The sequence below is a fragment of the Oryctolagus cuniculus genome, chromosome 9, assembly GCF_964237555.1.
Source record: "Oryctolagus cuniculus chromosome 9, mOryCun1.1, whole genome shotgun sequence".
Taxonomy (NCBI): domain Eukaryota; kingdom Metazoa; phylum Chordata; class Mammalia; order Lagomorpha; family Leporidae; genus Oryctolagus; species Oryctolagus cuniculus.
The window spans coordinates 3,497,235-3,509,259 of record NC_091440.1 but is presented as its reverse complement, the minus strand read 5'-3'; the positions used below and the strand labels follow the sequence as shown (position 1 = coordinate 3,509,259).

At 51.1% G+C, this 12,025-nt stretch overlaps 1 protein-coding gene across 7 annotated transcripts in view; it reads left to right on the top strand.

Annotated features, from left to right (window-relative positions):
* MYO16 (myosin XVI) overlaps window positions 1-12,025 on the top strand; it is a 697,134-nt gene that overhangs the window by 536,509 nt on the left and 148,600 nt on the right. For all 7 annotated transcript variants that reach the window (XM_070048580.1, XM_051849982.2, XM_051849978.2 and 4 more), the window contains one exon: window positions 10,009-10,184. In XM_070048580.1, the coding sequence (XP_069904681.1) occupies window positions 10,009-10,184 (176 nt within the window). The remainder of the gene's footprint in view (window positions 1-10,008; window positions 10,185-12,025) is intronic.

Sequence of the window (12,025 nt, the reverse complement as noted above, 5' to 3'; positions counted from 1 at the left end):
TTCTGCAGTGATTCTCATTTTTCTAGCAACCTTTTTGAACAAATCAGAGGCTGTCTCTGTTTTGGGGGTTGAAGTGTCCTACGTGAGATGGAGTCACTTATCTTTCCAAGGAAGAGCTCATGATGCCTTCTATGAAAGATTTGGATGCCTTCAAGTTGGAAGTGACACGTCCACGTCCCCTCTGGTGAGGGCACAGCTTCAGCTCCTAGCGCAGCAGCACGGGGTCTTGCCTTTCGCAGGGCTACTCTGCCTGTCACTAGGACTTACGCTTGCTTTGAGTCTCTTGGCTGAGACCAGTGACAGAAACATGGACTCGGGATAATATCATGGAGAAACATGGGCCTGAAATAACTGACCCTACGTAGTATCATTGGAAATGCCTTCCTTCTGGTTGGCAGCTGTTTGAACTTCCCTAGTAATGCACTTCCCTTTGGAGCCCGTCCTTCCTGAGGCTCTAATACGGAGCAGGTTTCAGAAGTCGATGCAGTGCTGTTTGCTTTCCTGTTGTATTTCTGGTGATAGAATATATGTATTGAAAATAAATTACAATCACCAGTCTTACTGCAATTCTACTTATCTTTAATAGAGTCCTTATATTTTAGTCATTCTTTTGTGTGTACTTGTTAATAAGTTCCAGGAAGAAAAATGAGTGAACCTTGCGTTATTTTAAGGAAGAGGAGAACTTACAATGTTCCCTTATGTGCTTATCTACGAGGTGCGAGAATTCTCTGTGAGGGGCTGGAGAATCTCTGGGAGCCAAGAGGTCTCCGTGCAGGATCAGCTCTGCTGTGACAGTAGGAAAAGTGTGGACAACACAAACGAAATGGCTGGGCCCCAGCAGAACTTTGTTTACCAAAACCTGTGAAGAGCACATCTGGTCCCTGGCATAATGCCTGCCTATTCCATTAGTCAAGCCAAAGCCATCAGGTTCTGATGGCCTTTTAGGAACCATGGGAGACTTTGATGCTGTAGAAAGTTACTAAAAGCATGTAGAGTTTATAATAGAAATGACTATTTTCCTTCTTTGAGAGGCAGGAGAGAATGAGCCCCCATCTGCTGGCTCACTGCCCTGTACCCACAGTGGACAGAACTGGATCAAGGCCGCAGCTGGGAGCTGGGGGCTCCCTGCAGGTCCCCCGCCTGGGGGGCAGGGTCCCCGTTACCTGAGCTGTGCTGCTTTCCAGGGTCTGCACTAGCTCAAAGTTGGAATTGGGAGCTGGAACTGAGTGTTGAACCCATGTCACACATGGGCTCCTTGACCTCTCTGCCAGGATCTTTGTACATACTCTGCTTACAGTGTCTTCACATTGTCAGAAAGCTCCCAGCTGAGGAAAGTGGTAGACTCTGCGGTTTGATCTGTACAGATAACTGGGCCTACGAGACATCTAACCAGGTCAGGTAGCTTAGAGCACAGCTCAGAGAAATGCAGCAACTACTCTCATTGTGCCTGAGGTTAACGTTTATGGATTTATATGAAAAGGAGAGAAAGAGAGAGCTCTCCCACTCACTGGCTCATTCCCAAATGCCTGTCACAGCTAGAGCTGGGCCAGGCCAAAGCCAGCAGGCCAGAACCAATCCGGGTCTCCCACACGGGGAGGCAGGGACTCGAGTTCTTGAGCCATCAGCAGCTGGTGTGCACCAGCAGGAAGCTGGGACTGGGACCCGAGCCGAGGCTGAAGCATAAGCACTGAGAGGTGATGGAGGTGTCCCAATAGCACCGCATCACCGTGCCAAATGCCCACACCCACCTGAGGTTAGAACTGAAGCCAAGGGGCCAGTGCTGTGGTGTAGCGGGTAAAGCGCCACCTGCAGTGCCGGCATCCCATATGGGCCCTGGTTCAAGTCCTGGCTGCTCCACTTCTGTGGCCATCTGGGGAATGAACCAGTGGGTAAAAGACCAACCGATCTCTCTCTCTCTCTCTCTCTCTCTCTCTCTCTCTCTCTCCCCCCCCTCTCCCTCCCCCTCTCCCTCTCCCCCTCCCCCTTTCCCTCTCCCTCTTCCCCTCTTCCTCTCCCTCCCCCTCTCCCTCTTCCCCTCCCCCTCCCTCTTCCCCTCTCCCTACCTCCCTCCCTACCCCTACCCATCTCCCTCCCTCTCCCTCTCTCCGTTTCTCCCTCTCCCCCTTCCCCCTCCCTCTTCCCCTCTCCCTCTCCCTTTCTCCCTCTCCCCCTCCCTCTCTCCCTCTCCCTCTTCCCCTCTCCCTCTTCCCCTCTCCCTTTCCCTTCCTCCCTCTGCCCCTCTCCCTCCCTCCTTCTCTCCCTCCCTCCCTCTCTCCCTCCCTCCCTCTCCCCCTCTCCCCTCCCCCCTCCCTCTCCCTCCCTCTCCCTCCCTCTTCCTCCCTCCCTCTTCCCCTCTCCTTCCCCCTCCCCCTCTCCTCTCCCTCTCCCTCTCCCTCTTCCCCTCTCCCTCCCTCCCCCTCCCCCCTCTCCTTCCCTCTCTCTCCCTCTCTCTCTCCCTCTCCCTCTCCCTCCAACTTTGCTTTTCAAATAAATAAATAAATCTTCAACAACAAAAAAAAGTGAAGTCAATTTGGTTCAGAGGCAACACCTAGACTAATAAGGCTGCTCCTAAGCGCAGGGAAATTTAAGATTCGCTGTCAATAATGCTAACCATTTATTGAGTCTTAAGTTGCCCAGGTTCCATTTGAGGGCCAGAAAGATGCCCTGGGCAGACTGTAGGTCCAAGTGAGAGATACTGCCCATCTCTGAGTATTTAGGGTGACATGAGGGAAGTGGTGGCCGCGAGTGGCTCCTTGCAGGAGCAAAGAAGGATAAAACCACCTCTTCACAGGGGTTCCTGTACCAGCTTCTGACGGGCACAGCAAAGCAGGGCGTCTCTCCTGCTGCTGGCTCAGCCGCGGGCAGGGCGCTGATGTTGGTGGCACACAACGGCGCCTCCGTACTTCAGCAGATGACACGAGTCCTCTGTAGTTCAGAGGAAAGCCAGAAATAAAACAGTTAGATGAGGGGGCTTCTTCTGAAAGCCATGGGAAAACAAAATTAAAAGATAAATTTATTTTGGTGCAAAGATTTTGAAACCCATGCATTTGAGGAAGTCTTCAAGCAAGTTCATAGGAAATTCACATTATGAAAAATCTATGCATGGATTTTTTTCTTTTAAAATTTTTCTTTATCTATTTTCACTTTATTGAAAAGCGGAGAGACACAGAGATACAGACACACACACACACACTCACACACACACACACACACACACAGATCTTCCATCTGATGGTTCACTCCCCAAATGCTCCCAACAACCAGGGCTGAGCCAAGCCAAAGCCAGGACGCTGGAAAGCACTCAGACACCTGAGCTGTCCCCTGCCGTCTCCCAGCATTCACAGGACGCTGAATTAGAAGCAGAGGGGCCAGGACTCAAACAAGAGACTTTAATGCGGATGCCAGCACCTGGCATGATGCCTCAGCTGGTAAATCAGACCCCTGTCTCCATGCGTGGATTTCAGTTTGTTGCACCAAAACATATCTTTTGAAAAAAAAAATTAAATTTTATTTACCTATATTCATTTATTTGAAAAACCTAGACAGGGAAAGGTAGAGAGAGATCGTCCTTCTGCTGATCCACTCCCTAATGTCCATGACAGTTGGGGCCTCCAGGCCAAAGCTAGGAGCCCAGAGCTCAGTGCAGGCCTCCGTCCTAAGTGGCAGGTGCCTTAAATGGTTGAGCCATCATCTGCTGCCTCCCAGAGTCGGTTTAGCAGTTGGAATGGAAGCAGAACCCAGGCACTGCTATGGAACGCAGGAGTCCCCAGAAACATCTTTTTTTTTTTTAAATAAAAGATTTATTTATTTATTTGAAAGTCAGAGTTACACAGACAGAAAAGGAGAGGCAGAGGGAGAGAGAGAGGTCTTCCATCTGCTGGTTCACTTCCAAGTTGGCCACAATGGCCAGAGCTCAGCAGATCAGAAGCCAGGAGCCAGCAGCTTCTTCCAGGTCTCCCACATGGGGGCAGGGGCCCAAGCACTTGGGGCATCTTCCACTGCTTTCCCAGGCCATAGCAGAGAGCTGGATCGGAAGTGGAGCAGCCAGGTCTTGAACCGGTGCCCATATGGGATACTGGCACTGCAGGCAGCAGCTTTACCCTCTGTGCCACAGCACCGGCCCTCCAAGAAGCATCTTAGCTACTGCACTAAATTCCCATTCCCAAATGTATTTGTTGACTCAATTTTCCTTGAATTTTCTGACACATACTCATCTATTTTGGCCCTTTTTTATTGTAGTGTTTCCAGTTTTATTTATTTATTTTTATTTTTATTTTTTTGACAGGCAGAGTGGATAGTGAGAGAGAGAGACAGATAGAAAGGTCTTCCTTTTGCCGTTGGTTCACCCTCCAATGGCTGTCACGGCTGGCACGCTGCGGCCGGCGCACCACGCTTATCCGATGGCAGGAGCCAGGTGCTTCTCCTGGTCTCCCATGGGGTGTAGGGCCCAAGCACTTGGGCCATCCTCCACTGCACTCCTGGGCCACAGCAGAGAGCTGGCCTGGAAGAGGGGCAACCAGGACAGAATCCGGCGCCCCGACCGGGAGTAGAACCCGGGGTGCCGGCGCAGCTAGGTGGAGGATTAGCCTGTTGAGCCACGGCGCCGGCCAGTGTTTCCAGTTTTATTAAAGAATTTTTCTCAATTATAAGAATAGCATTGCACTTTTATATGTAAATCCATTCATCATAGACTTGCTTAAGTATAAATGATAATTATTAAGTTCAATGGGCTCATGATGTATTTTTATTATTTAATTGTTAGTTTGAAGTGGTTTCAAACTTAAAGAAAAAAAAATACAAACAACGTGACGTGTGCGCCACACTCATGGTCCTTTCTCTGGGACAGTTCTCCGGCTCGTTTGTGGGAAGTGAGGGAGGGGCCTCTTCCTGCTTGTTTGCTTTCTTGTTTGTTTTTCTCTATTTTTTGGAATTTTTTTTTTATTTAAAAAGCTCTAAAATACATACAAAATGGTGCATGGTGATCAGGTACTGTGTGAAGGCTGGTCCTATATATGCATTTTGTAGTATCCAGTTAGGGTAAATATGTTTATCCTGTCAGATATTCAGCATTATTTTGTAGTGAAAGCATTGAAAATACGACCTTCTAGGCTCTGTAATACAGAGGTCATTATAACCCAGTGCCCAGAAGTCAACCCTTCCCAGTCCCTCCCTCCTCCTCCCGACCCAGGCGCTGGGGAAAACCATGACGTTTTTAACGTCCAGGGGATTTCCTGGTTTTTTTGCTTTTTGATCCCACAGATGACAGAGATCACGTGATCCTTCTTTTTCCGAGCATAGCTTTTTTCACTCCACCTCCAGTTCCACCCATGTTTTTATCTGTCATGACATTGATTTTTTTTTTTTTTTGATAGGCAGAGTGGACAGTGAGAGAGAGAGACAGAGAGAGAAAGGTCTTCCTTTGCCGTTGGTTCACCCTCCAATGGCCGCCGCTGCAGCCGGCGCACCGCGCTGATCCGATGGCAGGAGCCAGGATCCAGGTGCTTTTCCTGGTCTCCCATGGGGTGCAGGGCCCAAGCACCTGGGCCATCCTCCACTGCACTCCCTGGCCATAGCAGAGAGCTGGCCTGGAAGAGGGGCAACCGGGACAGAATCTGGCAGCCTGACCGGGACTAGAACCCGGTGTGCCGGCGCCGCAAGGTGGAGGATTAGCCTATTGAGCCACGGCGCCGGCTCGACATTGATTTTTTTTAAATGAAAGTTCAGATAGGGGCATGTCGCTCCCCCTCTTCATGGAGGAACGACACTGGACCCTGCGCTGTTCTTTCGTCTGCTCGGCCCTCCCCGGGTTTGCTGCTGGTTCTTCCCGGGTTGGCTACCGTCCCTTCCACCTCCGTGGAAGGGCGGTTCCCCCTGCCACTTTCCCCACTTCCACGGGGGAGCGGCACACCGCCGGCCGGCTCTCTCGGGGGCTGCACAGGTGTTCCTCAGGTGTTCCCCTTAGATGTTCCTGGTGCATGTTGTCTCTCTCCTCCTTTATAGTCCTCTTCCACCAATCCCAACTCTGCTACCCACACGCCGAGTACGCTGCTCTCCTCCAATCAGGAGCAGGATCAGCTCCTGCAGGTCATCACTCAAGCTGGCGAGAGGCAGCTGCGTAGAAGTTGTTACTCCCTTCTCAGCGCCATATTGTGGGAGAGCAGATGCATAGAATAAGTCTTAATTCCAGTAACTTAGTCTAGTCTGAGTTGCTCCCAGTTGCTCCCCATAGGGGCAGGCTTTTGGCGCAGTAGTTATCCCCTTGGGGCTGGTGCTGTGGCACAGTGGGTTAAAGCCCTGGTCTGAAGCGCCAGCATCCCACGTGGGCGCCGGTTCTAGTCCCGGCTGCTCCTCTTCTGATCCAGCTCTCTGCTGTGGCCTGGGAAAACAGTAGAAGATGGTCCAAGTCCTTGGGCCCCTGCACTTGCATGGGAGACCCAGAAGAAGCTCCTGGCTCCTGGCTTCAAATCAGCCCAGCTCAGGCCATTGTAGCCATCTGGGGAGTGAACCAGTGGATGGAAGACCTCTCTCTCCGCCTCTATTTCTCTCTGTTACTCTGTCTTTCCAATAAATAAAATAAATCTAAGAAAGAAAGAAAGAAAGAAAGAAAGGAAGGAAGGAAGGAAGGAAGGAAGGAAGGAAGGAAGGAAGGAAGGAAGGAAAAAGAAAAGAAAAGAAAAGAAAAGAAAAGAAAAGAAAAGAAAAGAAAAGAAAAGAGAAAAGAAAAGGTCCCCCTGGGACGCCTGCACCCTGTATCAGAATGCCTGGGTTGGAGTCCTGGCTCCCTGCCTCTCCCAGCTCCCTGCTGGTGCACATGCTGGGCGGCAGTGGTAATGGTTCAAGTGCGTGGATCCCTGCTGCCCACATGGGAGGCTCAGACTGAGACGGACTGCAGAGACTGGCTGCTGCAGGCATCTGGGGAGTGAACCAGTGGAGATTTCTCTTTCTCTTTGCCTTTCAGATACATAAATACTAATTAATTAATTTTAAAGAACTTCAGAAGATGGGAGGCCAGACACTGTGTAGGCACCCCTCACCTTGGGCTCACTCGGCGTTTCCTCCTGTCGGAAGCGAGTTACGCATCTTTGCCAGGAAGTGCACAGGTGTCGGGGCCCCTTCTCAGAGCACCGGACCCACAGGCAGCGCCCGTGGGAAGCTGCAGGCCCTTGGATAAGGCAGTGCCCCTCAGAGGGTTGCTGTTTCCCTTTCGTACTGATGGGGACCTGGCGAAGCCCGTGGGGGCTGTGGGAGTGCTCCACTTCTCAGCAAGCTTCCGCCCACTGGGTGTGCAGACGTGAGTGATGCACACTGCAACCAATTATTTCCTGAACAATTGCAGACTGGTTTTCTTTTCTTTTCTTTCTTTCTTTCTTTTTTTTTTAGAGAAAGGTCTTCCTTCCATTGGTTCACTCCCCAAATGGCTGCTATGGCCGGCACCGCACAGATCCGATGGCAGGAGCCAGGTGCTTATCCTGGTCTCCCATGGCGTGCAGGGCCCAAGCACTTGGGCCATCCTCCACTGCACTCCCGGGCCACAGCAGAGAGCTGGCCTGGAAGAGGGGCAACCGGGACAGAATCTGGCGCCCCGACCGGGACTAGAACCCGGTGTGCCGGCGCTTCAGGTGGAGGATTAGCCTAGTGAGCCGCGGCGCCAGCCCAGACTGGTTTTCTTTTCTTTTCTTTTCTTTCTTTCTTTCTTTCTTTCATTTTTTTTTTTTTTTTTTGGACAGGCAGAGTTAGTGAGAGAGACAGAGAGAAAGGTCTTCCTTCCATTGGTTCACTCCCCAAATGGCTGCCACAGCCGGCACTGTGCTGATCCGAAGGCAGGAGCCAGCCAGGTGCCTCTCCTGGTCTCCCATGGGGTGCAGGGCCCAAGGACTTGGGCCATCCTCCACTGCACTCCTGGGCCACAGCAGAGAGCTGGCCTGGAAGAGGGGCAACCGGGACAGAATCCGGTGCCCCGACCGGGACTAGAACCCGGGGTGCCGGCGCCACTAGGTGGAGGATTAGCCTAGTGAGCCGCGGCGCCAGCCCAGACTGGTTTTCTAACCCCGTTTTTCCAGGCACAGTGGAGTAAGAGCAGGGTCGTTCCCCACTTCCCCCTCAGTTCCCACTTGGGCTCTTGGGCTGGATCTGGGGACCAAGTTCACACGAGGCTGATGGGCATGAGAGAAGCATAGCCACCTCCGTCATCGCGGGCCTACATGGAGGTATTCACACAGAAGAGTGAAGTCTGAGGAAGTGGCCAGTGCGTGATGCTTCCGTGTTTTCCAGGCCGCGTATAATAAACCCATGACGTCGAAGGCCAGGGCAGATGGGGCGCTTATCTACGGCAGTTATTCCGGGGAGGCCACAGAAGGGAGGGATGGACTGGGGGGCTGGGCAGCTGGCCAGTTTATCCCAACTCACTGCAGCCCCAGCGACCAGGCTCTCTTCCGGCCGTGGTGTGGAAGGACGTCCCTGCCGAGAGTCTATTCCTTGCTGCACGCGGGGAAGGCTGGGCCGGATCCCCCTTTCTGGTTGCAGCATGAGTCGATCTACATAACAATTTGCACGTTTTGCTAAGCTCCTTCAGTAGTTCTGTGTGCTGTGATGTTCCACGTCTCCTTTATTTGTTATCAGATTGGACGCGTGAGTTCTCTTTATCCAGTGAGTCGTAACCCGTTATGATCACTGTGTTGTTGCTGAAATTGTCCAAACTTGGCCGTGGAAGACCCCGTCGGGTCAGCTCCTGTGTCTGTCCGATGGATTTTCCGTGCTTTCTAGCGGTTACTGTTCCGGAATCGTCTCCCTAGACTCAACTCAAAGGCAGGCATTTGTCCGAGAACCTTGACTGATCCTAGAAGCAGATGGCATTGGGAAGCGCAAAGACCTGGGCACTGGGTGACGTGGTGCCTGCTCCTCTCAGAACGCAGAAGCGTGAGAGGCAGATAGTGATTATAGTGGTAACTACGCATTGAAAGCCATGCCTGTGGAGACTCCGGCCCTTAGACGACACCACAGGATTCCTCCTTGTTCCTGTCTACGGTTGCAGCTCCCTTCTCTGACAGCTCTCTGCATGCTTATTAATGTGGCGATTTTTCACCAGAAGCTGCAGATGGATATTTTATCTGCAGTATTTTGCACCTGGGCAGACAAAATAACTCAAGTGTAAGAAAGATAGAAATTAAACTGCTGTGGGCTTAGAGGTTGCTCCCTGATTGATGGCCTCACCGTGATCCTACGCGATTTGGTCACGTGATGTCACATTTTAATTTTGCAGTAATCTTCAAGGTAGGCACATTCATCATAGTTTTACGAAATTTTAGCTGAAAAGCTGTCTATATACAGACGTAAATCACGTAAGAAAGGTCCCCTCTGCATCCTTAGCTGTCTGTGTGCGTGTTTTCCCTCCTCCGTTCTAGTTTGTAACCCAGATTCCTCCCATTCAAGCTCCAGTGTCCGCCCTGAAGTGGCAGGAAGGACCTGGATCCAGAATTAGGATATTTGTGTCGCTAAACATCAAAGATAGGGTGGGTTGCTTTTGCCTTCACAGACGATCAAAAACAAAAACGCCTTCTCCTTTCTTCAGTCTAACCACCCACGCCATCCGTGCAGGCCGGGTCTCCCACAGGTGTCTGCACACCACTCTGAGAGACAGCCAGTCCCCAGGAAGTGTTTCCTAGGTGGTCTTTCTCCTGCGATGGGGACTTGGTGAGAGAAACCCCCTGTCTTCATGACAGAAGCCTGTTACGATCGAACAGGTGCAAGAAGCTGTCCTGACTAGCAGGAGAAAGGGGAGAGTTACTCAGAGAGCCGGGGGCCAGGTGCACGGGGGAAGCCGGGAAGGAGATCTGGACTCTTGGCTGAGGATGAAGACGGTCAGTGAATCAGGGAGGGAGACTCCTCCAACCTCCACACCAAGTACCGGATGCCTTAGTGGTCAAGGCACTTGTGTAAGGAAACACAGTGAATGCTCAAGGAAATAAGGGTTCTACTGCCACTTACAGTATTCCTTTATTTATTTCCCAGCTAGTGAAAATGTCGTCATCAATCATTTGTTCCAGTCGAAACTGTCGCAGACGGGCTCGCTCGTCCCTTCGTACCCCTGCTTTAAATTCCGGGGACATAAGTCCGCCCTGCTCAACAAGAAAATGGCAGCGTCTTCTGTTACTGGAGAAAACAGGAATTATCTTGAACTCAGTAAGGTAGGAGTTGTTGTGATTCCCGTTTGGTTGTTTTTAAGTTTGCTTGGTGTGTGTGCAAAGCGTGGTTTTGAACACCAACAGAAAGAAGTTGATGTCCAGGAACGCATGCCTGCCTGGGATGTGACCTTCAGAGAGAGACAAGAGCTTCACAAAGCGTCCTAGAGTCACAGTTCAGTAGCGTGCAGGGCCACTCATCTTATTGGCCGACTGCGCTTCGTTCTGCTTCTGTTTCATGTCCGTCACTGTTTGATGAGTGAACGGTAACTTAAGGGCAGTAGACGTAGAAGGAACACACTTAGCTACTTCTTTTACTGATAGGAATTAGTTCCGCGGTTTTGTTCTTTAAACAGTGAATTTCTTTATTATAGAGTATTTTCTGTATGCTGGAAGATTTTCACGGTGTATTTTTAGTTTTTAACTTATGTTTGTATTATACTAATTTTGTTTTAAACATTTATTTATTTATTTGAAAGTCACAGTTACAAAGAAAGAGATGGTTCACTCCTCAGAGTGTCAGAAATGTGTGTTACTGTGTGTGTGTGTGTGTGTGCACATGTGTGTCTGCAGTTTAGATGACGGACCCGTGGAGGTAGGCGTTACAGAAGTAGGTGATGGGGCTGGCACTGTGGCGTGGCAAGTTGGGCCACTGTTGCCATGCGGGCATCCCACTGGGCACTGGCTCGAGTCCCGGCTGCTCCACTTCCATCCAGCTCCCTGCTAATGCACCTGGGAAAGCAGTGGAGGATGGACTGAGTGCTGGGCCCCTGCATCTGCATGGGCCACCCAGAGGAAGCTCCTGGCTCCTGGCTTTGGCCTGGCCCAGCCTTGGCCGTTGCAGCCATGTGGGGAATGAACCAGCAGATGGATGATCTCTCTGTATCTGTCTGTCTCTCTCTGTAACTGTGCCTTTCAAGTAAATAAACTACATCTTTAAAAAAAAAAAAAAGGTGATCATAAGAGTTCAGTCTCATGGGCCAGAAAAGGGCGTTGCTTACATAACCAAGGCAGAGCCCAGGCCGCCCGCTCTGAGGAAGATTCCTGTTCTCCTGGTTCCCACAGAGCTTTCCCCCCCTCTCTCAGTCTCCCGGAAAATCAAGAGCCAGGAATCTCCACGCACCTCTGCACTGTGCTGTGTAGCCTCAGTTATTAAACAGTGGGAGGCCCACCTGCCGTTAGTCTGCTGCCTAAGGGGTGCGAGAGGGAGATCACTCCCAGCCCTTCCTCCACTCAGAGGGGGAAGCGCTGGATGTCAGGGTGGAGGTGTGTTTAGTGTGGTTGCTCTGTCAGCATTCCGTTCCTCACACCCGCGTTTCCTCCCTCCCGCATACCCACTGGAGTGGTCAGGAGAGTCGCGTTTCACCCACTCTTTAGCTGAGCGGCGCCCTGCCTTGTGTTTGTGGACAGCAGTCTGGTCTCTGCCCACGGTTTATTGGACGGCCCCTCGTCGGTTCCCACGAATCACTTCAGCTCCGCGGTTCATCCTAGTGGAAGGACATGAGCTATTGGTGCAGTGGCGAGAGCGCCCGGTTGTCAGGAAGGTTCCACCAGAACTTTTCCCTCCATCAAGACTGTCTTCTTTTGAGAGGGAGGAATGATTTTAGATCAGTAGACGGGTTGGCCCGAGTCTCTGGGACTTTGTGAAATGTGCTGGTACGTCAGTGGCTGGGGTCCTTGGGCCCTGACAGAATTTCATTAATTAACTTCTGCCTTTTATTTCTTTTCCCACTGGCCTTACTTCCACTGATTTTTATCTCCGTTATCATCTACCCTGTGTTCCATATGATTTTTAAAGAGCCGTACATAATTACTTGTTTTAAAAACAGTCTGTTGTCAATTTTCAC